The sequence below is a fragment of the Rhinolophus hipposideros genome, assembly GCF_964194185.1.
Source record: "Rhinolophus hipposideros genome assembly, chromosome: 13".
Lineage (NCBI taxonomy): Eukaryota > Metazoa > Chordata > Mammalia > Chiroptera > Rhinolophidae > Rhinolophus > Rhinolophus hipposideros.
This window is the reverse complement of record NC_138059.1, coordinates 44,367,021-44,394,550: the sequence shown is the minus strand read 5'-3', so window position 1 is coordinate 44,394,550 and position 27,530 is coordinate 44,367,021. Positions and strand designations below refer to the sequence as shown.

General features: G+C 37.6%; 1 protein-coding gene across 1 annotated transcript in view; it reads left to right on the top strand.

The window, feature by feature from the left end:
- The window catches only part of SLC26A7 (solute carrier family 26 member 7), a gene marked incomplete at both ends in the record, with an annotated part of 294,025 nt that overhangs the window by 29,573 nt on the left and 236,922 nt on the right, over positions 1–27,530 (top strand). The window contains one exon of the mRNA XM_081070238.1: positions 18,680–18,790. Within this exon, the coding sequence (XP_080926364.1) occupies positions 18,680–18,790 (111 nt within the window). The remainder of the gene's footprint in view (positions 1–18,679; positions 18,791–27,530) is intronic.

Genomic DNA, 27,530 nt, shown 5'->3' with positions numbered 1-27,530 from the left:
GGAAAACAATATGGAGGTATCTCAGGAATCTGAAAATGGAACTACCCTATGATCCAGTAATTCCACTCCTAGGCATTTACCCGGAGAAATCCAAAACTCCAATTCAAAAATCAGTATGCACTCCTATGTTTATTGCAGCACTTTACACAATAGCCAAGATATGGAAACAACCGAAATGCCCATCGGTAGACGAATGGATTAAGAAGCTGTGGTACATTTATACAATGGAGTATTATGCAGCCATCAAGAAGAAAGAAATCTTATCATTTGCAACAACATGGATGGATGTAGAGAACATTATGTTAAGTGAAATAAGTCAGAAAGAGAAAGACAAGTACCATATGATCTCACTTATATGCGGAATCTAAAGAAAAGAATAAGTGAATGAACTAATCAGAAACAGTTTTGTGGACAAAAAGGAAAAAACCGAGAGTTGTTAGATGGGCTGGAGGAGGTGAGGATAAGGGGAAAGGTGCAGGGATTAGGAAGCAGCTGGTAACCACAAGATGGCCTCAGGGTCTTTTGAAAATTAATTTGGGGAACGTATTCAATAATGTTGTAAAGATTTTGTTGGGTATCCGATGGACATGTGTTTTATTTGGGAGACCACCTCAGGGATACTGTGGATGCCTGATCATGGCACTGTACACCAGAAGCTAAACAATAATGAATGCCAACTATAATTTTATATATATAATGTGATGACACAGTGTGAGGTCGGAGGGATAGTGGATGTTGGCGGGGGGTTCACAGTGTGAGGGATATAAATGATGAACGTTAAATATTACCTTGTCTTGTACACCTGAAACTAGTAAATTAAAATATAGAAAAAATAAAAGCCAAAATTGTCATAATGACAAAAAAAAAAAAAAGGAAATGCTCATGTGATTTTCAGTCTTCATGTTGTTTATGTGGTGTAACACGGTAGTTGACCTGCCAATATTGAACCAAACTTGCATCACAGGAATAAATCCCACTTGATCATTGTGTAACATCTTTTTAGTGCATTGCTGAATTTGGTTTGCTTATATTTTTGAGGGGATTTTTGCATTATGTTTATTAGTGTTTTTGGCCTATAGTTTTTTTTTTTTTTTTTTTTTTTGTAATGTCTTTGTCTGATTTTGGAATCAAAGTAATAGTGGCCTTGTAAAATAAGTTTGGGAGCATTCCCTCCTTCTGGATTTTTTGGAATAGTTTGAGTATAAGAGATGATAATTCTATTTTGAATGTTTGGTAAAATTCACCTGTGAAGCCATTTGGTCCAGGACTTTTGTTTGTAGCTTGTTGATTACTGACTCAATTTCGTTGGTAGTAATCAGTTTGTTCAGATTTTCTGTTTCTTCTTGAATCATCCTTGGAAGATTTTATGCTTCTAGGAATTTATTCATTTCTTCCAGATTGTATAATTCGTTTGCTCGTAGTATTTTCTTAATTTTTTTTTTTTGTATTTCTGGGGTGTCTATTGTCACTTCTCATTCATTTCTGAGTTTATTAATTTGGGTCCTCTCTTTTTTTCTTGATGAGTCTGGCTAAAATTTTGTCAATTTTGTTAATCTCTTCAAAAAACAGCTCTTGGTTTTATTGATTTTTTTTAACTCTTTGTCATTTATTTCTACTCTGATCTTTATTATTTCCTTTTTTGTACTCACTTTGGGCTTTTTTCTCTATTCTTTTTCCAATATCCTTCTGTGTAAAGATAGTCTGTTCATTTGAGGCTTTTCTTGTTTCTTTAAGTGTGCCTGCATTACTATGAATTTCCCTCTTAGGACTGCCTTTGCTGCATCCCATAAATTTTGGGTCATTGTGTCTTCATTTGCGTTTGTTTCAAGGTATCGTTTGATTTCTTGCTTGATCTCATTGGTGACCCATTCATTATTTAGTAGCATGTTATTCAGTCTCCATATTTTTGTGTATTTTCTAGTGTTCTTCCTGGAATTGATTTCTAGTTTCACAACATTGCAGTTAGAGAAGATGCTTGATATGATTTCAATCCTTTTAAATTTACTGGGCCTTGTTTTGGAGCCTATCATGTGGTCTGCCTTGGAAAATGTTCTAGGTGCACTTGAAAAGAATGTATATTCTGCTGCTTTGGGGTGAAATGCTCTAAAAATGTCAATTAAATCCAACTGTTTATGTGTCATTTAAGGTCACTGTTTCCGTATTGATTTTTTTGTCTGGAGGATCTGTCCATTGGTGTCACTGGGGTGCTGAAGTCCCCTACTACATATGGTTGTGTTACTGTTGATTTCTATCTTTATGTCTGTTAATATCTGTTTTATATATTTAGGCACTCCAATGTTGGGTGCATAGGTGTTTACTAGGTTTATGTCCTCTTGTTGGATCAATTCCTTCATTATTATGTAGTGCCCTTCATTGTATTTTATTATATATAGTCTTCATTTTAAAGTCTATTTTGTCTGATGTAAGTATTGCTAACCCAGTTTTTTTCTCATTTCCAGTTGCCTGAAGTATCTTATTCCATCTCTTTACTTTCAGCCTGTGTATTTCTTTTGATTTGAGGTGGGTCTCTTGTAAACAGCATATTCATGGGTCTACCCTAAGTATTAAAAATATTTTTTTATTAGTTTCATGTATACAAAGTACTGTAATTGTTAGACATAACCTATGTCTTTTAATTGGAGCATTTAATCCATTTACATTTAAAGTGATTATTGATAGGTATACATAGTTATTGCCATTTTATTATTCATATTTCTGGTCTTTATTAGTTAGTTTGTTTTTACCTTTCTTCTTGAAGAGTCCCATTTAACATTTTCTGCAATACTGGCTTGGTGATAATGAATTCCTTTAGCTTATTCTTTTCTGGGAAACTCTTTATCTCTTCAATTTTAAATGATAGCCTTAGTGGATAGAACAATCTGGTTGTAAGCCTTCGTTTTTCATCACTTTGAATATTTCCTGACAGTCCCTTTTGGCCTGCAAAGTTTCTGAGGAAAGTCTGGTGATAGTTGTATGGGCACTCCCTGGTAAGTAACTAGCTGTCATTCTCTTTTATGATTCTCTCTTTGCCTTTAACCTCTGCCATTTTGACTGTGATGTGTCTTGATGTGGGCCTATTTGGGTTCATCTTGTTTGGAACTCTCTGTGCTTACTGGGCTTGTATTCATTTTCCTTTACCAATTTAGGGAATTTTTTGGTCATTATTTCTTCAAATATGTTTTCAATCCCTTGCTCCCTGTCTTCTCCTTCTGGTATTGAAATACATGTTGTATCATCTCCTATGATACAAATCTTGTCGCACTTGATGTTGTCCCACAAGTCTTTTAAACTATTTTCATTGTTTTTATTATTTCTTTTTGTTGTTCTGATGGGGTGAATTCTGCTACCTTTTCTTCTAGATCGCTGATTGAATCCTCTGCTTCAGCTAATCTGCTGGTGATTCCTTCATTGTAGTCTTCATTTCATTTCTGACTGATTATTTTTCATGGCTTCTATGTCCTTTTTTATGTTTGCTATCATTTTGTAGAAATTTGCACTAAGTTCCTTAAACATTCTTATAATTAGTATTTTAAACTTTTTCTCTGGTATATTGGTTGTCTCCATTTCATTTAATTCCATCTCTGGAGGTTCCGTCTGTTCTTTTATTTGTGACATGTTTCCTTGTTTCTTCATTCTGGATGCCACTCTGTTTGCTTCTATGATTAGGTAGATCACCTATGTCTCTTGGTCTTTACTCGGTGGCCTTATGTAGTATTTGTCCTTTGTAGTCAAAATAGGCAGTCTGTCTAATCTCCTGCGCATGTGTTCCTGAGGTGTCCTTGTGTTGTGTTTGTTGTCCTGTTATAATTGAGCCTTGATTAATTTTGGCTTGTCAGTGGAAGGGACTGATTATCAGGCTGAGTAGCTATGAGGATTGGCTATGTCAATCACAGAAGTATATGAGCTTCTGTGTGATGACTGAACCTTCTCAGTAGGTTTTGTCTCTGTGGGCTTGTGCCTGTTGAGAACCCCCTTTGGATATGATTTCAATCCTTTTAAATTTACTGGGACTTGTTTTTTAGCCTATCATGTGGTCTACCTTGGAAAATGTTGTGGGTTTAACCTGGTAGTGCTCTGGTGTGGTCTGAAGCCAGCCTTTGGGTGTTGTTTCTGGTGTCTCATGGGCAGGGCTTTCATGCAGAGCAGTTTCAGCCTTACCTGTTACCATCCTATGGCTACCTGGTAGTCCTTCAAAGCTGTGTGCATTTGGTTGCTGCCTGTGCTGGAGTCATGTGGGGGTCGCTTCTCTGAGCCTGGCTGCCACTAATATTGGGCCTGAGGCAGCTAAGCCAAAGGCCCATGACCCCTAGGCCTGTTGTCACTTCTCAGCTGCACATAAGGCCTAGCTGTTGAAAGAGGCTCCTTAAGTGCATGTACCTGCCTGGTTGACTGGGTGTTGAGAGTGTCCTCAGTGATGCAGCATTGGCTGGGTTGGATGGAGTTCAAGTGAGTCATGAGACATGACCGGTATTTTTCACAACATTAATGCAGATTCAGATTTGATGCCTGTACCTGGACTGTGGCCACCTTGTACTATGCCCCAAGGACACTGCAGCCATCCTCCACCTCAAGCTCCCAAATTCCAAAGATCTGCTTCTGAGTGGTCATAGTGCAGTTTTTGGGTCGCTGTTCACCACTCAAATCTCCCCAGGCTGTTGTGGATTGTCTCTTGCTGTAAAAAACCTCTCCTGTGGTTTGTGAGGGTGGGTCCAGACACCCAGTATCCATGAGTGCCCCCAGCAATGCAGCTGTAGGTGGGCAGGTTGCGTTTATACAGGACTACGGGGTGTGATCAGTGGTTTCTACAAATTCAGTGTAGTCTCAGCTCCTGGACTAGTGCTGGGCCTGAGACCACCCCACAAAACAAAACAAACCAATAACAACAGAAAAACCAAACACACACACACACACATATCACAAATAACAATCAACAAACAAAAATACAAAAAAAACACAAAAAACAAAGCAAACTAAAAACAGAAAAAACGAATCAAACAATGAAACAAAATGAACAAAAGAAAACCAAAACAACAATAAAAAATGGAAAAAAAGAAGCAAAAGGAAGAAAAAGAAGAAAGAGAAGAAGAAAGAAAGAAAGGATAAATAAAAAAAGAGAGCAAATGAAAATGAAAAGAAAAAAATTGTGCTAAGGCCAGCTCGTCTGCAAGTCTTGCCCTCTAGCAATCTCCCAGTCTGTTGCAGATTGTACTCTGCTGAAAAAAGCCTCCTCCATGGTTTTTGGAGGCAAGGTCAGCCACCAGGTGCCCAGAGTGCCCCTAGCAATGCAGCTATAGGTAGGTGGGGAGGCTTCCAAAGTGCTATGGGGTGTGGTCAGTGGTTTCTACAAAATCAGTGTAGTTTCTTCTCTGGCCCGCAAAAATGTGCTGAGAACACCACAGTCAGAGCTTCTGAAATCCTAATGCTTCCTCTGTAGCCTGATGCTGAGCCTGTGTGTCTCTGCAACTGCAGGGATCTACCCAGAAAGGTGAGGGCGTGGGGGGCTGTGAGAAGTGACTCCAACCAGCCCAGCTCTTTCCCTATTGCCGGAGTGTGCAGGATTGTTGATGCAGTTCTCAGGGTTGTAGATATTTTGTTCTTTAATCTGACACTGTTACTATTTCTTCTGGAGTCCGCTTCTAACACTGGGAGTGTGGGGGTAGGGTGAGCTTTGGGAGGGTGTGGGGAGAGATGGCCAGGCTTCGTGTCTCTGTTTTCTGTTTTCTGCCTCACCATACAAGCCTAAACCACAGTCCAAGTTCTCTGCCTCAATCACTGGATTCAGCCATATTTTATGTTGATCCCTCAGGCAGGACTGTAGGCCACAGGGTGTGTTCCTGGAGCCTGAATTCTTCCCTTTCCCAAGGCTGCAGCATGCTCTGGTCTGTGCCCTGGGGCCCTGCAGCCCGAGGCCTGCATCTCTGCACTTCTTTTTTCCCTCCTCCCCCTCTTGCCCGATTTGCCCACTTTCAGGTGATTCAATGTGCAGGTCTTTCAGGCGTACTTGTCTGATGTGCAGGGAGTCCTTTGTTGAATTATAGCTGTTCAATTTGTGGTAACTTCAAGTGATTTCAAGAAGCACTCCTCATGCCACCATTTCTGTGGTGTCATTTTCTCCTTATTTCTTGTATGATATCTCTTCTAGATATTTTGTCTGTGGTTACCATGTGCTTCATATACCCGACCTATGTTTGTAACAGTCTGTTTTATATTGATGGTCACTTAAGTTTGAACACATTCTAAAATTATTACAATTTTTTACTCACCACCTCTGCCTTTATGCTTTCATTATTATTTTACTTCTTCTTTGTATGTGTTTGTGTGTATATCTTAAATTATTGTTATAATTACACATAATCTTCCTACATTTGTCTTTTAACTTTTGTACTAGCTTTATAGTTGGTTGATCCACTGCTTTTACTAAGTTTTTGTCAGCGAGAATTTTTTCTTTCCTGTATTTTCTTACATTTTTGATCTTCTCTTTTCTACTTAAACAATTCTAACATTTCTTGTAACACTAGTTTAGTGGTGATGAACTCCTTTAGCTTTTCCTTATCTGGGAAATTTTTTGTTGCTACTTCAATTATAAATGATCACCTTGCTTGGTAGAGTAACCTTGGTCGCAGGCCTTTTTCTTTCATCACTTTGAATATTTTGTGCCAATCCCTTCCTGCTCACAAAGATTCTATTAAGAAATCATCTGACAGTCTTATGGGAGCTACTCTGTAGATAACTAATTTTTTTCTCTTACTGCGTTTAAGATTTTTTAAAAATAATAATCTTGAATTCTCCTTTCATTTTATTATTCTTCCCTTTTTAAAAAAACATGTTATTAGTTTCAGGTGTACAAAACAACATAATGTTTAGACATATACAACTCTCACAAAGTGACAACCCCATCTGAGTCTACTACCCTTCTGACATCACACATAGCTATTACAATACTATTGACTATATTCCTTATGCTGTACTTTACATTCTGTGAATATATACATATATATGTGTATATATATGTATATGTATATATATATGTGTGTATATGTGTGTATATATACACACATATATATATAGATATTCCAAAAAATGTATATACATTTTAAGAAAGGAAAACTATTAAAATTGTAATAATCAATATATACCAATAACAAAAGATGAATACAAGTCATGTTTAACTTCTACAATTACAAGAGATGCTCAAAGTGGTTACCATCAGTGTCCAGACACTTCAGATTATGGTGAACTACTGCTTGAGCAACATTGACCAAAGTGTCCACTTATATACATTTTTTTGGCACCCCTGGTATATAATAATTGACATTCAATATTATTTTATATTAGTTTCACGTGTACAGCACAGTGGTTAGGCATTTATACAATCTATCTGATACCCTACATAGTCTTTACAACATTATTGATTATGTTTCCAATACTGTATTTCACATCTCCGTGACTTCAGGATTATTCTGTGACTTTCAATTTGTACTTTCTAAACCTCTCACCTTCTCCTGCACCCCCCCAATCCATTTTCATCTAGCAACCATCAGATTTTTTTCTCTGTATCTATGTTAAGATTCTTTATTTGTCTTTAACCTTTGGCATTTTAATTATGATGTGTCTTGGTGTGGGCCTCTTTGGGTTCATCTTATTTGGGACTCTCTCTACTCCTGAACTTATATGTCTATTTCCTTCACGAGGGTAGAGAATTTTTCAGTCATTGTTTCTTGAAATAAGTTTTTAATCCCTTGCTTTCTCTCTTCTTCTTTTGGTACTCCTATGATGAAAATGTTGGTATGATTGATGTTGTTTAGAGGTCCCTTAAACTATCTTTTGTAGAAGGTGTCCCTTGGTCACCAAGGTGACCCTTGGTGGGGTCCAGTAGCATAGTCACCCTGGTCACCTGAACTGGGTACTCCAGGGGTGTCCCCTGCGTGGGCTGTGTGTGCCCTCCTGTTGTTGTTGAACCTTGATAGCTGCTGTCATGTTAATGGGTGGGGTTGACTGACTGTAAGGGCTGGCTGTGACTATAGCAGGTGAGTTGTTGTGCAGAAACTAATCCCAGGAAGTGGGAGTCACTTTAGTAGGGTTCTGGTACCAGCCAAATCCACCCTCTGGGTGTGTCATTTTTGGAACTCATTGGGTGGTGCTCTGGTATGTTCTAAAGCTAGCCACTGCGTTGTTGGTTCTGAAGCCTCTTGGGAGGTCCTCTGGTGCACACCAAGGTCAGTTACTGCTTGTGCCAGGCGTGGTACCTCTTGGTAGGCACTACAAAGTGATTTACACTTGGCTGTTTCTTGTGCTGGGTTTGGAAGCACTAGGGAGAGGCACTCTATGAATGAAGTCTGGCTTCCCTTTCCTTCAGGCTTGGTACCCTTTTTTGGGTACCACTATGCAAGCTGAAGTAAGCTACCACCTATGCTGGGCTTATGGCTACTTACTTGAAGCTAAGTTGTAGGCACGGCTGGCCACTGGTTATGCCAAGCTTGGGGCACCTGATGGGAACAATACAAGTTGAGATGGGTTGCCACATGTACTGGGCATGGGGTTGCTTAGCAGGAGCTGTAAGGAAGGCCGAGGTCAGCCAGTACTTGTTTGGGATATGTGGAACTTTGAAAGAGTTGGGGAAAGTTTGCATGGTGAGCCAAGGCAGGCTGCTTGTTTAGAGGAGCTGCTGGAAAAGACTTAGGCCAGGCAGGCATGTTGGGTGGGCAAGGTCTCAGGGAATCACCAGGGTGGGGGAATAGTGTTAGCCAAGTTAATAGAGAGCTCAGATTTGTTGCCTACCTTAGCAGTCCAGCTGGGTGACAGGAGAATTCAAAAAAGAACAACAGTACCTTCCGGGACTTTATCTCCAGATAGAGTTGCCCTGATCACTGCCCCTATAGCCCTCACACTGAAGTTTGTCAATTTTATTCTTGTACACTTTTCCCTGGACCCTTTTGAGCTGCTGTTCCTGCACTGGAACTTAAAGCCATTGAGTTTGTAAACAAGTGAGTCAGTGCACGGTCTCTTTATAACCTTTATAACTGTAGTGCCTCAGTCTTTAGCAGCTCTTTGTCTTTCTGGGATGTAATCCCCACTGGTTTTCACAACAAAATGTTATGGGGACTTCTCTTCCCAGCACTGGTGCCAGGGTTGGGGAGCCCTGTGTGGGACTGGGACTCCTTGCTCCTGAGGGAGGACCTCTGAATCCAAGATAACCCTCTCAATTTTTAATTGCCACACTATGGGTATGGAAACTGCTCATTCTACATCTCTGTCCCTTCTACCAGTCTCAATGTGTTTTCTTCTTTATATCCTTAGTTATAGGATTTCTATTCATGTATTCTTCATCTAGTTCACAATGATAATTGTTCTATAATTTAGCTGTAATTTTGATGTGAATGTGGGAAGAGGTGAACACAGAGTTTAACTCCTGCACCATCTTGACCAGAAGCTATTCCCCAAAGGTATTTTATGAAAACAATTAACGTCTGGGGTTGTTGTTATAAATCATTTTATGAAAATGATTAACATCCGGAATAGTTGTTCCATGAGTTGTGTTAGCTATGGTTTTTTGGTAGTATTTGATGCTTCACAACCAAAGACTATGAAATATTATTGTTCTTGTATTCACACCCAAGTGGAGTAAAACCACTACCTCTACATCCTATCTGTCTGACCTCACAATGAAGAGGTGAAATCACTAAGCCAACAAAATATAGTCTTCAACAGAGTGGCTCTCTATATGTAATTCCAGCACAATTTCCAACTTTGGATACATTACTCAATTTCTACGCACAATCTTTTGCAGTTCCAGTTTTCTTTGATTTTCTGAATAATTGCTATCATGTAAATCTAGATAAAACTCTCCTCAAAGTGAAATAAATACCATACCTTAAAATATAAAACAATACCTTCTCTGTGATAAACAGTTCTATGGCTTACCGATAGTGATTTTGTCACTCTAGCTATCCCAGCCAAGAGATTATAGTAGGAGCAGAGGCAGATACTGAGCTACTTACCTGCTTTCATGGTCATTCTTGGTCAGGGGTCAGGCTCTATGTCTAGGGAAGCCATTCTCACCGCAGCCTTGGTTGGATGGGCAAGAGGTGCTGGTGGTTAATGTCCAACTTCACACTCAGAACCCCTTGGCAGTCTGGCAGTGTTCACAGACTCAGAAACTACTGATGATATTGATGTGGAAATATATAATCTCTTCTATTCCTCTACTATGTTAACAATTGCTACACCTAAAACACATGATTTTTTCCCTAAAAACTGCATAATTCAAACTCTTCTAGTGATCACTTTTTTGTGTGTGTGGATAGTATTGTAATAATACAAACAGATAAATAGGAGGCAGGTATTCACAAGATAAGAGGAGATCATCTGGCTGCTTCTAGTTTTGTATTTACATTTGCCTATTGCAAGTAAAGTAGAAATGTAGCCAAATAGTTCTACATCTGGCTAACTTCTCTCCTGTTGGTATTTCCCACATTTATCAGAATTTAGTGTCCATATAATTTATCCAAAGTGCTTTTGTTAAATATGCCACTTGCTCTTTCACTCCCCCACCCCATCATTGATTTAGTAGATCTGGGTGATCTTCTGAAATGTGGGTCACATTCTGCTTGAAAACATTTGGCATTCTGTTTCTTGATTGGTAATTTTTATTAGGTAACTCATTCTGAAAACGAATGAGAAAAGTTTATTTTCTAGCATTCCATGATTGATGTAATGCACACAATACTGTTTACAAAGTTCCATATGCTCTAAATGGCAGGAGGTTCTTGGTGGGGAATAATTAGCCTTCCAATGCTAACCTGGCTTCAAGACTTGTTCTGTAACACCATCCTTCCCAACAACTAGAATGTTATCTCTCATCCTGTCTGTATGAAATTCTTGAGCAACCTCTGCAACTGACTCTTCTACATTCATTTTTAGAAATTTATTTCATCAGACTTTTATGAATACATACATAGCCAGTAAACAAGAAACACAGGTGGATTTTTAAATATAAAGAAGTGACGAGTCATTGGTAGAACATCCATGTATTTTAATTAAAGGTAAAATATCTTGCACTACTTAAACTATTTGATGTATAATTCAAGTTTATTTATTTAAAAAGAAATTGAACAAGTTTAAAACAGTAAAAGTTAAACTATAAAAAGTGCTGATTGCCAGGCTCCATAGTGTGAATAATGAACTAGCCTCATATTCAGATAATCTAGATTCTAATGCCACCTCCTTCATCAAGATTCTTTTTTTCTTTTTTTTTGGTTTTATCAAAATTTTAATAATTACTTAATGTCACCAAATATCCAATCATTGTTCTGTTTTCTCCCCCCAATTTTTGTTAAATCTCTTTTAATTAATACATTCCCTCTCCACTTCTCTCTCTTTTTCTTGTTTTTACCTTGTAGTCCTTTGTTAAAAATTAGATTGTTTTTCATGGCCTTGATTTTGCTGATTGTCCTTTTTTTTTTTAATTTATTAGTTTCAGGTGTACAAGACAAGGTAATACTTAACGTTCATCATTTATATCCCTCACACTGTGAACCTCCCACCCCCATTCACTATCCCTCCGACCTCACACTGAGCCATCACATTATATATATATAAAATTAGAGTTGGCATTCATTAATGTTTAGCTTCTGGTGTACAATGCCATGATCAGGCATCCACAGTATCCCTGAGGTGGGCTCCCAAATAGGACGCATGTCCATCGGATACCCAACAAAATCTTTACAACATTATTGAATACGTTCCCCAAATTAATTTTCAAAAAACCCTGAGGCCATCTTGTGGTTACCAGCTGCTTCCTAATCCCTTCACCTTTCCCCTTATCCCCAACCGCCCCCCCCCCCCCGCACATCTAACAACTCTCGGTTTTTTCTTTGTGTCCCCAAAACTGTTTCTGATTAGTTCATTCACATATTCTTATCTTTAGATTCCGCATATAAGTGAGATCATGTGGTACTTGTCTTTCTCTTTCTGACTTATTACACTTAACATAATGTTTTCTAGATCCATCCATGTTGTTGCAAATGATAAAATTTCTTTCTTCTTGATGGCTGCGTAATACTCCATTGTATAAATGTACCACAGCTTCTTAATCCAGTCGTCTACCGATGGGCATTTCGGTTGTTTCCATATCTTGGCTATTGTGTAAAGTGCTGCAATAAACATAGGAGTGCATACTGATTTTTGAATTGGAGTTTTGGATTTCTCCGGTAGATGCCTAGGAGTGGAATTACTGGATCATAGGGTAGTTCCATTTTCAGATTCCTGAGATACCTCCATATTGTTTTCCATAGTAGCTGCACTAATCTGCAATCGACCAACAGTGCACTAGTGTTCCCTTTTCTCCACATCCCCGCCAGCATTTGTTGTTTGTTGATTTATTGATGATAGCCATTTTGACTGGGGTGAGGTGGTATCTCATTGTGGTTTTTATTTGCATTTCTCTGATGGTTAATGAGGTTGAGCATTTCTTCATATGTCTTCTTGCCTTCTGTATGTCCTTTTTAGAAAAATGTCTCCTCAAGTCCTCTGCCCATTTTTTAATTGGGTTGTTTGTTTTTTTGGAGTTGAGTTGAGTAAGTTTTTTATAGATTTGTGATATTAATCCCTTATCAGATATATCATTGGCAAATATCTTTTCCCATTCAGTAGGATCCCTTTTTGTTTTATTGATGGTTTCCTTTGCTGTGAAAAAACTTTTTAGTTTGATGTAATCCCACGTTTATTTTTTCTCTTACTTCCCTCGCGCGAGGGGATATATCACTGAAAATCTTACTCCGGGTAATGTCCATGAAGTTTCTTCCTATATTTTCTTCTAGATATTTTATGGTTTCAGATCTTACATTTAAGTCTTTAAGCCATTTTGAATTTGTTTTTGTATATGGTGTAAGGAGGTGGTCCAGCTTCATTTTCTTTCATGTGTCTGTCCAGGTTTCCCAACACCACTTATTGAACAGGCTGTCTTTACTCCATCGTACATTCTTGCTTCCATTGTCGTAGATTAGATGGGCATATAGGCATGGATTTACTTCTGGACTCTCTATTCTGTTCCATTGATCTATGTGTCTATTTTTATGCCAGTACCATGCTGTTTTGATTACTGTAGCCTTGTAGTATAGTTTGAAGTCAGGTATCATTATACCTCCCACTTTGTTCTTATTTCTCAAGATTGCTGAGGCTATCCGGGGTCTTTTATGGTCCCATATAAATTTTAGGATTATATGTTCTATTACTGTGAAAAACGTCATTGGTAGTTTGATAGGAATTGCGTTCAATATGTATATTGCCTTAGGCAGTATGGACATTTTAACTATATTAATCCTTCCTATCCATGAACATGGAATGTGTTTCCATCTATTTATGTCTTCTTTCATTTCTTTCTTCAGTGTCGTATAATTTTCTGAGTACAGATCTTTTAAATCTTTGGTTAGATTTATTCCCAGATATTTTATAGTCTTTGGAGCAATTGTAAATGGAATTGTTTTTTTTAATTTCTCCTTCTGATATTTTATCATTGGTATATACAAATGCAACTGATTTCCGAATATTAATTTTATATCCTGCTACTTTACTAAATTCATCTATCAGTTCTAATAGTTTCTTGGTGGAGTCTTTAGGGTTCTCTATATATAGTATCATATCACCTACATATAGTGATAATTTTACTTCCTCCTTACCAATTTGGATGCCTTTTATTTCTTTCTCTTGTCTGATTACTGTGGCTAGAACTTCCAGCACTCTGTTGAATAGAAGTGGAGAAAGTGGGCAACCTTGTCTTGTTCCTGATCTTAGGGGGAATGGTTTTAGCTTTTCCCCATTGAGTATGATGTTAGCTGTGGGTTTGTCATATATGGCCTTTATTATGTTAAGATATGATCGCTCTATTCCCACTTTCTTAAGGGTTTTTATCATAAAAGGTTGCTGTATTTTATAAAATGCTTTTTCTGCATCTATTGATATGACCATGTGATTTTTATTTTTCATTTTGTTAATGTGGTGTATCACATTAATTGATTTGCGGATGTTGAACCACCCCTGCATACCAGGGATGAATCCCACTTGATCATGGTGAATGATCTTTTTAATGTATTGCTGAATTCTGTTTGCTAATATTTTGTTGAAAATTTTTGCTTGTATGTTCATTAGAGATATCGGCCTGCAGTTTTCCTTTTTTTGTGGTGTCTTTGTCTGCTTTTGGGATCAGGGTGATAGTGGCTTTGTAAAAAGTGTTTGGGAGTCTTCCTTCCTTCTGGATTTTTTGGAAGAGCTTGAGGAGAATAGGTGATAATTCTTTTTTGAACGTTTTGAAAACTTCACCTGTAAAGCCATCTGGTCCAGGGCTTTTGTTTGCTTGTAAATTATTGATTACTGATTCAATTTCCCTGGTGGTAATCAGACTGTTCAGGCTTTCTGTTTCTTATTGAGTTAGCCTTGGAAGGTTGTGCGCCTCTAGAAAATTGTCCATTTCTTCCAGATAGTCAAATTTGTTGGCATATAGTTGCTCATAGTAATTTTTTAACATTTTTTGTATTTCTGTGGTGTCTGTTGTCACTTCTCTTTCACTTCTGATTTTATTAATTTGGGTCCTCTCTCTCCTTTTTTTAATGAGTCTGGCTAAAGGTTTGTCAATTTTGTTTATCTTCTCTAAGAACCAACTCTTCGATTCATTGATCTTTTGTATTGTTTTTCTGGTTTCTATTTCATTTATTTCTGCTCTGATCGCTATTATCTCCTTCCTTGTGCTCCCTTTGGGCTTATTTTGCTGTTCTTTTTCCAGATCCCTTACGTGTGAAGATAAACTGTCAATTAGTGTTGTTTCTTGTTTCCTTAGGTAGGCCTGCAGTGCTATGAAGTTCCCTCTTAGAACTGCTTTCGGAGCATCACATAGATTTTGGGTCATCGTGTTCTCATTCTCATTTGTCTTGAGATATCTTTTGATTTCTTCTTTGATCTGCTGCTTGACCCATTCATTATTTAGTAACATGTTATTCAGCTTCCATGAATTGGTGTGTCCTCCTGGTTTTATTTTCCTGTAGTTCATTTCTAATTTCATAGCACTGTGGTCAGAGAAGACAATTGGTATGATTTCAATTTTCTTAAATTTATCAAGGCCTGTTTTGTGTCCTAACATATGATCTATCTTGGAAAATGTTCCATGTGCACTTGAGAAGAACGTGTATTCTGCAGCATTGGGGTGAAATGCTCTGAAAATATCAACTAAATCCAAGTGCTCCAAAGTATCATTTAGGGTGTTGTTTCCATATTGATTTTCTGTGTGGAGGACCTGTCCCTTATTGTCAGAGGTGTGTTGAAGTCCCCTACTATGATAGTGTTGCTGATGATTTCTGTCTTTATGTCCATCAGTACCTGTTTTATATATTTAGTTGCTCCTATGGTAGGTGTACAGATGTTTACTAGGGTAATGTCCTCTTGTCAGATTGATCCCTTTATTATTACATAGTGCCCATGTTTGTCTTTTAATAATTTCTTCATTTTAAAGTCTATTTTGTCAGATATAAGTATTGCAACTCTACCTTTTTTTTCGCTTCCATGTGCATGAAATATGTTACTCCAACCCTTCACTTTCAGCCTGTGTGTGTCTTTTGATCTGAAATGAGTCTCTTGTATACATCATATACAAGGGTCTTGCTTCCTTATCCACTCAGCCACCCTATGTCTCTTGATTTGAGCATTAAACTGTTTACATTTAAAGTGATTATTCATAGGTACATAGTTATTGCCATATTTAAATTTGTAGTAAATTGTTTCCATCTTTCTTTTATTTACAAAAGTCCTTTTTGTATTTCTTGCAATGCTGGCTTGGTTGTAATAAATTCTTTCAGTTTGTTCTTTTCTGGGAAGCTCTTTATCTCTCCATCAACTTTAAACGATAGCCTTGCTGGATAAAGCAATCTAGGTTGTAGGCCTTTGTGTTCCATCACTTTGAGTATCTCCTGCCACTCCTTCCTGGCCTTTAATGTTTTTGTAGAAAAGTCATTTGATAGCCTTATGGGAGTTCCCTTGTATGTAACCTTCTGCCTTTCTCTTGCTGCTTTTAAGATTCTCCATTGTCTTTAAACTTTGCCATTTTAACTATCATGTGTCTTGGTGTGGGCCTGTTTGGGTTTCTCCTGGTTGGAACTCTCCGCACTTCCTGGGCTTGTATGTTGGTTTCCTTGATCAGATTAGGGAACTTTTCAGACATTATTACCTCAAATATGTTCTCAATCCCTTGCTTCCTCTCTTCACCTTCTGGTATTCCTATGATGCACATGTTGTTGTGCTTGATGTTATCCCAGATGTCTCTTAACCCATCTTGATTGTTTTTTATTCTTTTTTCTTTCTGTTGTTCAGGTTGAGTGATCTCTGCTAACTTGTCTTCTAAGTCGCTGATTCGATCCTCTGCTTCATCTAACCTGCTGGTCATTCCTTCAAGTGAGTTCTTAATTTTGGTAATTGTGTTCTTTAGTTCTAGCTGGTTGTTCGTTAAGATTTCTACATCCTTTTTTAGTTCTAACTGGTTGTTGTTTATCATTTCTATATCCTTCTTTATGTCTTCTCTAAGCTCCTTAAACATTCTTATCACCAGTGTTCTGAACTCTGTCTCTGACAGGTTGGTTACCTCTGCTTCATTTGGTTCCAGTTGTGGAGGTTTCTTCTGTTCTTTTATTTGGGACATGTTTCTTTGTCTCTCCATTCTGACTGACTCTCTGTGTTTGCTTTGATGTATTAGGAAGATCCCCTAGAGCTCTTAGTTCTTGCTGGGTTATCTTATGTACTATGTGTCCTTTATGTGTCCTTTATGTGTCCTTGGACTACTTCGTTCTTCTCCTCTGCATGTGCTCCACAGGTGGCTCGTGTGTTTAGTATGTTGTCCTTCCACGAGTCTCTGCTACATCGTGGGCGCCGTGCGGCGGTTGCCCTTCAGCCTTGGCTCCGCCGTGGGGGAGGTGGCTTGCTGTCACTTTGCTGTCCTGCCTCCTTTTCTGCTCACAATCAGCTCGCTCCTTCAGGTAATTCCTCCTAGAGGTGAATTCAGTAGTGGACCTCTTTGTGTTGCCTATCTGCTGTGCAGGGAGTCCTTTGTGGAGTTATTGTTGTCCGATTAGGTGTAAATTCCAGGAGAGCTTTACAGAGGCTCACCTCACACCGCCATTTTGATCCGGAAATCATCAAGTTTCTTTGTAACTTGTAAAGTCCAGTATTCCCAATCAAATGCCTACCATTAAATTGTATAAACTTGAATTGATTTATCAGAACCTTAACGAGCTGTTTAATGCCAGGGACCAGCCATAAACAAGATCACTTTAATGAATTAATACTCATGTATATTTTGGTCACATTTATACCACTAGTACTCATTTAGACATGCCTGGGAAAATTTTCTATATGCATGTAACATATAAACTATGTATGCAGTAGTATGAGAACAAAAATGAATAGTTATGAGTTACTCCTTACTTTTTGAATAAACAAAGTTGATTCTTGTTTCACTCTAAGAAATTGTACCTGAAAGCCTATATGCACAGGGCCTTGTTATGGGAAGTGTATGAGTCTATATGTTACCAGACTCAGGTCTGTTGCTGCTTGCTGCCCGGAGCCCAAAAAACTCAAGTGACAAGTGTTCATGTGGAGAAAAGCATCCTTTATTCTAGATGCCAACAGCTAGGAAAGATGGCAAACTAATATCCAGAAAAAAATCACCTTCCCTGAACTGAGAATACTCAAAAACTTTTATAGTCAGTCAGGCAGGTGGGGGAAAGAACAAAAAAATTGGGAGTCGTTCATGTAAGTTTCAGGGCTGACAGTTGAGAAATTGCCTCCTGGGGCCTGGCCTCAGAAATTGCCTCAGGTGGTCTGGTCTGCTTCATAATGTTATTTCAACTGGCTGGAGTGTTTTGTGTATCATCACAAAAGCTTCAAAGGAGTTGCAACCATGGATCCCAGTGTCCTGGAGTCTGAGAATTGAGAAACTGTTCTTTCCAGGTTAGTGCTCTGCTGATTAATTAGATCAAAAAGGTAGTCTTAAGAAAGAGAACAAAGCAGAATCATTAAATCGAGCAGTGAAGGGGAAAAACAAAGAGAAAACAGTTGAATAGAAAGCTATGAAGTGAATCAAACTATAGGCTGTTATTGATTTCTTAAGTGTCACTCCTATACATACATTGGCCAGGCCACTATGATACACAATCTTAGGCCAGTCAGAGAGGCAGCAGACCTGGTAACTTTGACCGTGCATCCTTTTTTTGTGCCAGCCTTAGTTACCTTTCATGACAGGCTTCTCATTTGTTAGTAGTAAAGCTACAAATCCTGCCTGTCTCACAGATGTTATTATGCAAATAAAATCATATATGTGAAAATGCTTTGCTAAGTGTGTGTGGAAATATTTTGCTGTGATGTTATCACTTTTACCAGGAAGACTCTCTGAGCCAATGTTTTCATGTAGACAGCTCTGTAATCAAGGAAAAAAGCAGTACTCCAAGAAAATAATGATTTTTAGAATTGAAATATAATGAGTGAATTTTTTGTTATTTAGGATAATAATGCTAGTCTCTTACTGAGTAAGTAGGATATGTTATGGTTTCTTTTGTCATTGAATAAAACAATATCCATTCTACTTTGTAGTAGACTATATCTTGGGGTTATAAGATGGTCTTGATTATGCACGTCTTTGTTACAGGGTTGGCCTTTGCTATTCTCTCATCTGTGCACCCAGTGTTTGGTTTGTATGGGTCTCTATTTCCTGTCATCATTTATGCCATATTTGGAATGGGACGTCATGTAGCCACAGGTAATAATTTCTGTTTATGTTTATGCTTCTCACATTACTAATGAAAGGGACCTCAGAATGATTGTTAGGTATTGATTACATTTCTGCTTTTACTACTGAAAATCTCAGTAAATATTAGGGAAAAACATTTAACTTTCTGTGCCCCAGATACTCGGTACATATTGTGATTTATTGCTATATTACTATGTAACCAGTTTATTGTTAAAAACTCTTTGCATTTCTTAGTTGTAAAAAGACCACATAAGAAGGACAAATTGTTCTTATTTTACAATGGAATGGAGAAAGTAAGCGCTTTGAGGGGTAAAGAAAGACTATAAAATTTATTTACTTAAATATTGGAGAATATTTTCCACATAGTTGATATTTAGACTAAATGATCTTTTAGGCTTCTTCAAAGCTAGATTATATAATGCTCTTTAATTAATATATCTCTTATCTTGCTTAACTCTCCATTATCAAATATAATGTAAACTGTTACAAGTACAGTAGTCTGATAATAGAGCAGGATGTTTAAGAGTGTTTTGGAGTTTGTTCTGGGTATATCTCTCACTTGTTGTTATCTGCATGACCTTGGGCAAAGTTTTAAAGCTCTTCTTGCTGCTTTTTTAATATTAAAATGCAAAAATTCATAAGATTGTAGTGAAAATTAGATTAGATGATTGATGTAGTGTCTGATTTAGTACTTGCTATACAATAAGATTTAGTAAAACCTATTATTACTACAAAAATGATATCTTAATATTAAATATTAAGGTAATAATAATAACTTGTAACTGCAAATATCCATAGAAGCATTTATTTTGAGTTTGTAAGATCTCTCTCTGCTTTTCAGAAAGTAAATACCATTTCGGTCTATTTCTTCAGGGCTCAATTTGTGTTATTGACTATGTTTGGTTTCTTTTTCTGATGTAACAAATTATCATAAACTTAATGGCTTAAAACAAAATAAATTATTATTTATTTTACCAGTTTCGGTGGTCAGAGGTCTGAAATGAGTTTTACTATAGCATAACATATTCAGAGGGGTGAGTTCCTTCTTGAAATTTCCAGCTTCTAGAGGCTTACTGCATTTCATAGCTCATGGTGCCTTCCTCCATCTTCAAAATCAACAGAGTAACATCTTCAAAACTTTCTCTAATTCTGATCTTTTGCTCCATCGCCAGCAGTGTCAGATCAAAAGAACAGAATACTTACACCTCTGAGTACTGCAGCACCGAAGCTACAGTCTCACAACACAGTTAATTCTGGTGAAATGGAAGGAACTTTAGGGGAAAGATAACTGTGTGCAGGTCAGAGCCACCTGTCACAACCAACCATGGCCCCACCCTCACCTATTTGGGTGGATTCCCACAAGGATATAAAGAGCCACTGAAACAACAGGCTCTGAATCTGGTTGCAGGAAGAGCTTTGGGCAGAGGCAGTGCCCTGAGACCCAGGAGATCTGCTCACAGAGGAGAAGCCGCTTTCCAGAGAACATGTCCCCGTTCCCCCATCATGTGAGAAGCCAGAACAATGGGAGAGAAAAATATAATGCTACAGCATGAGAGAGAATAAGACTACAGTGGGAGATAAAATAAAACATGCCATCAGCACCTACTGGAAAGGAAAAGAAATACCTCTTCCTATCAACCTGTTGCAGAACCCACTCCTGTAGATGCCTAGGGAGAGACATAATAATTCATTAATTGCCATGAATAATCAAGGTAAAAAGGCAGCTCAGAGAGAAATTGAAAAGTCTCCAGAAAATGAACACAAAGACATGGAAACATGGGGCTTAAATGACAGAGAATTCAAGATTGCAGTTATGAAAAAACTCAACAAGATGCAAGAAAACACAGACAGACAATTCAATCACTCAGTAACAGAATCAAGAACAAAATGAACATTTTTATCAAAGAGGTTAAAATCTTAAAAGAGAACCAAATAGAATTTCTGGAGATTAAAAGCTCGATAAAATAAATAAAGAACAAAATATCCAATTTAGGCAACAGAGCAGACAAGATGGAGGAAAGAATCAGTGACATCGAATATAGAAATCTGGAAATGACACAAATGGAAGAAGAGAGAGACTTGACAGTTAAAAGAAATGAAAGAACTCTACAAGAACTTTTTAAATCGACCAGAAAGAGCAATATAAGAATAATGGGCATACCAGAAGAAGAAGAAAGGGAGAAGGGAACTTAGAGTATATTCAAACAAATAGTCAACGAGAAGTTCCCAAACTTGTGGAAAGAGCTGGATCCTTCAATCCAAAAAGCAAATAGGACACCTAATTACCTCAATCCCAACAGGCCTTCTCCAAGGCACATTGTGTTGAAGCTGTCAATAATTAATGACAAAGAAAGAATCCTGAAGGCAGCCGGGGAAAAGAGGATGGTAACCTACAAAGGAAAGCCCGTTAGATTATCATCAGACTTTTCAGCAGAAACTGTACATGTCAGGAGGGAATGGAATCAAATATTCAAATTATAGAAAGAGAGAAATTATGAGCCAAGAACAATATAGCCAGCAAAGATATTTTTTAGATTTGAAGGAGCAATAAACACCTTTCTAGACATACAGAAGCTGAAGGAATTTTCTAACACACAACCTGCGTTACAAGAAATACTGAAGGAGACTATTTGACATGAAACAAAAAAAGCAAAAGAATACAAAACCGTGAGTAGTGTTATGAACAGACAGACAGAAGCAGGAAATGTCACCCCTACACCAACTAGGACACTACACATTTAAACATAACAGGATAAAGAAGAAATAAGCACTAAAACAAAAAAAGAGGAAAAAGACAACTTGCTACTGCAACACAGAAATCACCTCAAAGCATAAACAGGAATAATTTGTGAGAACAAAAATGTAAAAGCAGAGAGAGTAAAGGTCTGAACTGGCAAGGGGGGATGGAGAAAGGAAACATGCTGAAGAAAATGGAATACTTTAAATGTGAAAATTTATTTTTTACATTACCTAAATGGTAACCACTGAAAAGATATCCAGAATGGAAATATGTAATGTTAAAAAAGAAGAAACAGAGGGAACAGTGATAGAATACCACCACACTGAAATAACAGACAGCAACAAATAGGCAAAGAAACAATGGAGACCCCGAACCACCAGAAAACAAAAGACAGAATGATAGGAAATCCTCATATATCAATAATTACCCTAAATGTAAATGGACTAAACTCACCAATAAAAAGACACAGAGTACCTGATATCAAATCATACATAAGTCTATAGTGAGCAAAATAGCATGGTACTGGCATAAAAACAGACACTTAGATCAATGAAACAGAATAGAGAGCCTAGAAATAAAACCATGCATATATAGTCATTTGATCTATGTCAGTGGAAGAATTTACACTGAGATAAAGACACTCTGTTCAATAAACGGTGCTGAGAAACCTGGAGAGAGACATGTAAAAAAATAAAGCTGGACCACCTCATTACACCATATACAATAATAAATTCAAAATGGATTACAGACTTAAATGTAAGCTCTGAAACAATAAAACTCCTAGAAGAAAGTATAGGAAGTAAATTTGCAGGCATTACCCTTAGTAATATTTTTACTGACATTTCCCATCAGGCAACAGAAATAAGAGAAAAAATAAACATATGGGATTATATCAAACTAAAAAGTTTTTTCACAGCAAAGAAAACCATAATAAAACAAAAAGGCATCCTACTGAATGGGAGAAGATAGTTGCCAATGATATGTCTTATATAGTGTTAATATTCAAAATTTATAAAAATCTCATTCAATTCAACACCAAAAAAACCAACAACCCAATTAAAAATTGGGCAAAGGACAAGAAGAGACATTTTTCTAAAGAGGACATATAGATGGCAAACAGACATATGAAAAAGTGTTCAACCTCCCTAATCATTAGAGAAATGCAAATAAAAACCACAATGAGATACCACCTCACTTCAGTCAGAATGGCTATTATCAATAAATCAACAAGCAACAAGTACTGGTGAGGATGCGGAGAAAAGAAGTGCTGGTGAGGAGGTTGGTGAGATTGCAGATTGGTGTAGCCACTAAGGATATTAGCATGAGGATATTTCAAAAATCTGGAAATGGAACAACTTAGCAATTCCACTCTTAGGTATCTATCCAGAGAAATCCAAAACACTAATTCAAAAAAATATATGCACCCATATGTTTATTGCAGCACTATTCACAATAGCCTCGATGTGGAACCAACTGAAATGCCCATTGTTAGATGACTGGATGAAGAAGCTGTGATATATTTATACAATGAAGTATTAGTTGGCCATAAGAAGAACAAAATCTTACCATTTGCCACGATGTGGATGGACCTACAGAACATTATGCTAAATGGAACAAGTTAGATGAGAAAGATGATCTCAATTTTATGTAGAATCTAAGAAATAGAATAAGTTAAAAAACTAATAAGAAACAGTCTAAGTCATCAAAATGGAGGCATGAGGTGAGCCTCTGTAAATCTCCTACAACTCCTACAACTAATGGAACAACTATAACTCCACAGATGACTCCCTGCACAGCAGAGGCAAGACGAAGAGGCCAGCAACTGAATTCACCTAAGGTGGGTGAATTGCACTAGCGGGAGTGGTGGGGGGAGGAGGGAAGGGAAAAGTGCGAAGACGGAGCCGCACAGGTGCAGGATGCTCAGTGTTCCGAGCTCGCTGCATCCCGGAACTAGTACAGCTGCAGGAGACGGAAGACCTTGGATTGCTAATGCTCCGCTGATGGCCACAGGGCTGAGGGGACAGCATATTACACGGCCAAACCCAATACTCACGGCAGAGACTTCGGAGAAAAGACTGAGGGAAGAAGGATGAAAACGATGGTTTAAGCCCTCACTGCCAAGAGGAAAACGGAAGCCTTAGGCACTGAGACTAGCCGCCCCCTCCGTACCCTCCCAGAGCTCACCTTGCTCCCACCTGCCCGATGCTAGAGGTGGAACAGTAGCAGTGTCAGATCAAAAGAACAGAGCATTTGCTGTTCTGAGAACTGTGGACCGCAGACACAGATTCGCAGCCCAAGTAGTTCTGGCAAAGGGGAGGGAGCTGTGGAAGCAAGACTGACTGTGGTGGTGGTCGCTGCCATTGCTCTGGGACACCTCTCACAACTCACCCCGCCCTGGCCCACCTATCTGGGTGGATCTCTGCAGGAGTAAACAGAACTGCTGAAACATACGGGCTCTGAATCTGGTCCAGGAAGAGCTTTGGAATTTCAAAGCGCTCCGCATACCCACACGGACACTGTGCCCTGAGACCCAGGCTAACTATTAACAGAGGAGAAGCCCATCTCACAGGGAATCCCTCCATTGTGTGAGAAGTTGGAATAGTGCAGAAAAAACATAGCACTTCTGTGTGAGAGAGAAAAAAAGGCTGCAGTGGGAGATAAAATAAAACATTCTACCAACAAATACTGGAAAACAAAAGAAAGACCTCTTCCTATCAACCTGTTGCAGAAACCACTCCTGCAGATGTGTAGGAAGAGAAATAATAAATCAGTAATTGCCATGTATCACCAAGGCAACAAGATAGCTCAGAAAGAAAGTGAAAAGTCACCAGAAAAGGAACTTAAAGATATGCCAATATGTGACTTAAATGACAGAGAATTCAAGATTGCAGTTCTGTAAAAACTCAATGAGATGCAAGAAAACACAGAAAGGGAGTTTAATGAACTCAGAAACACAATCAAAGAACAACATGAGCATTTAATGAAAGAGATTGAAATTTTGAAAAAAAGAAACCAAATTGAATTTCTGAAGAATAAGAACTCAATAGAAGAAATTAAGAATGAAATAACCAGCTTAGGTAGTAGAGTTGACAAGATGGAGGATAGAATCAGTGACATCGAACATACAAACCTGGAAATTACACAGATGGAAAAAGAAAGACACTTTAGAATAAAAAGAAATGAAAGAACTCTACAAGAACTTTCTGACTCCATCAGAAAGAGCAATATAAGAATAATGGTCATACCAGAAGGAGAAGAAAGAGAGATGGGAACAGAGAATATATTCAAACAAATTGTTGATGAGAGCTTCCCAAACTTGTGGACAGAATGGGATTCTTGAATCCAAGAAGCTAATAGAACACCTACTTACCTCAATCCCACAGGTCTTCTCCAAGTCACATTGTATTGAAGCTGTCTAAAATAACGACAAAGAAAGAATCCTCAAGGCAGCCAGGGAAAAGAAGACGGTAACCTACAATGAAAGCCCATTAGATTATCATCAGATTTTTCAGCAGACACTCTACAAGCAAGGAGGGAGTTGAACCAAATATTCAAACTATTGAAAGAGAGAAATTCTGAGCCAATAATAATATATCCAGCAAAGATATCCTTTAGATATGAAGGAGGAATAAAGACTCTTCAAGATATACAGAAGCTGAGGGAATTTTCTAATACACGACCTGCACTACAAGAAATACTAAAGGAGGATATCCGACGACCATCAACAGGGACAATTTGTGGCAACCAAAACATAAAAATGGGGACAGTAAAGGCCTGAACCAGAAAATGGTAGTGAGAAAGTAAGCGTGCTGAAGAAACTGGAATACTCTAAATATCAAACTTTCCTTTACATAAACTTAAGGGTAACCACTCAAAAAAAATCCAGAACTGAAATATATACTGTAGTAAAATATAAAACAGAGGGAAACATCATAGAATACCACCACACAGAAATAACAGACAGCAACAAACAGGAAAAGAAACAATGGAGACACAGTCTTACCAGAATACTAAAGATAGAATGACAGGGAATCCTCACATATCAATAATCACCCTAAATGTAAATGGACTGAACTCATCAATAAAAAGGCAAAGAGTAGCATATTGGTTCAAAAAAATTAACCCAACCATATGCTGTCTCCAAGAGACACATCTCAGCTACAAGGACAAGCATAGACTCAAAGTGAAAGGGTGGAAATTGAAACTAAAGCAAATGGTATCCAGAGAAAATCAGGTGTAATCATACTAATATCAGATGAAACAGACTTCAGGGTGAAAAAGTTAAGAAGAGACAAAGATGGACATTTCACAATGGTAAGGGGAATATACAACAAGAAGACATAACAGTCTTCAATATTCATGCCCCCAATCAGGGAGCACCGAAATATACCAAGCAACTGCTAACAGAACTAAAGAGAGAAATTGACCAAAACACAATTATACTAGTGGACTTAAATACATCATTGACAACTATGGATAGATCATCCAAACAGAAAATAAGTAATGAAATAGCAGGCCAAATGACACATTAGATGAAACGGACATAATTGACATATATAGAGCACTGCATCCTAAAACAACAGAGTACACATTTTTTTTAAGTGCTCATGGAATATTCTCAAGGATAGACCATATACAGGGACATAAAATCAGCCTCAGCAAATTTAAGAAGACTGAAATCATACCAAGCATATTCTCTGATCACAACGCTTTGAAGTTGGATATCAAGGGCAAAACGAAAGCAGGAAAAAACACAAATACATGGAGATTAACAACATATATTTAAAAACAACCAAGTCAAAAAAGAAATTAGAGGAGAGATCAAAAGATACATAGAAACAAAAGACAATGAAAATACATCCTACCAAAATTTTTGGGATGCAGTTAAGCAGTTTTAAGAGAAAATTTATATCATTATACACCTATCTCAAGAAACAAGAAAAATCCCAAATAAATACCTCATGTTACACCTTAAAGAACTAGTAAAAGAAGAACAAATGAAACCCAATGTCAGCAGAAGAAAAAATAACAAGAATCAGAGCAGAACTAAATGAAATAGAGAACAAAAAGACATCAGAAAAAATTAAAGTTTCAAAGAGCTGGTACTTTGAAAAGATTAACAAAATTGACAAACCCTTGTCTAGACTCACTAAATTCAAAAGAGAGAAGACACAAATTAACAAAATCAGAAATGAAAAATGGGAAGTCATCACGGATGCCACATAAATACAAAGGAACATCCAAGAATACTCTGAAGGACAATATACCACCAAATTCAATAACCTAGTAGCAATGGACAAGTGCTTAGAAGAATATAGCCTTCTTAGGGGGAACAAGGAAGAACTGGAAAGTCTAAACAGACTGATCACCAGTAACGAAATTGAATCAGTCATCCAAAACCTTCCCAAAAGCAAAAGTCCTAGACCAGATGGCTTCACTAATGAATTCTACCAAACCTTCAAACAGGATCTAATACCAATCCTGCTCAACCTCTTCCAAAAAATTGAGAAAGAGACAGTACTCCCTAACTCATTTTATGAGGCCAACATTATCATGATACCAAAACATGGTAAGAAAAACACAAAAAAAGAAAACTACAGACCAATATTTCTGATGAATATTGATGCAAAAACCCTAAGCAAAATTCTAGCAAATCGAACACAACAATGCATTACAAGATTATTCATCACGACCAATAGGTTCATCCTTGGGGCACAAGGATGGTTCAACATCCGCAAATCCATCAATGTGATACATCACATAAACAATAAAGGACAAAAATCATATGATTTTATCAATTGATGCAGAAAAAGCATTTGATAAGATACAACATCCATTTATGATTAAAACACTTAATAAAATAGGTATAGAATGAAAATACCTTAACGTAATAAAGATCATATATGACAAGACTTCAGCTAATCTCATAATTAATGGTGAAAAACTGAAGCCCTTTGCTCTACGTTCAGGAACATGACAGGGCTGTCCCAAATCACCTCTGCTTTCCAA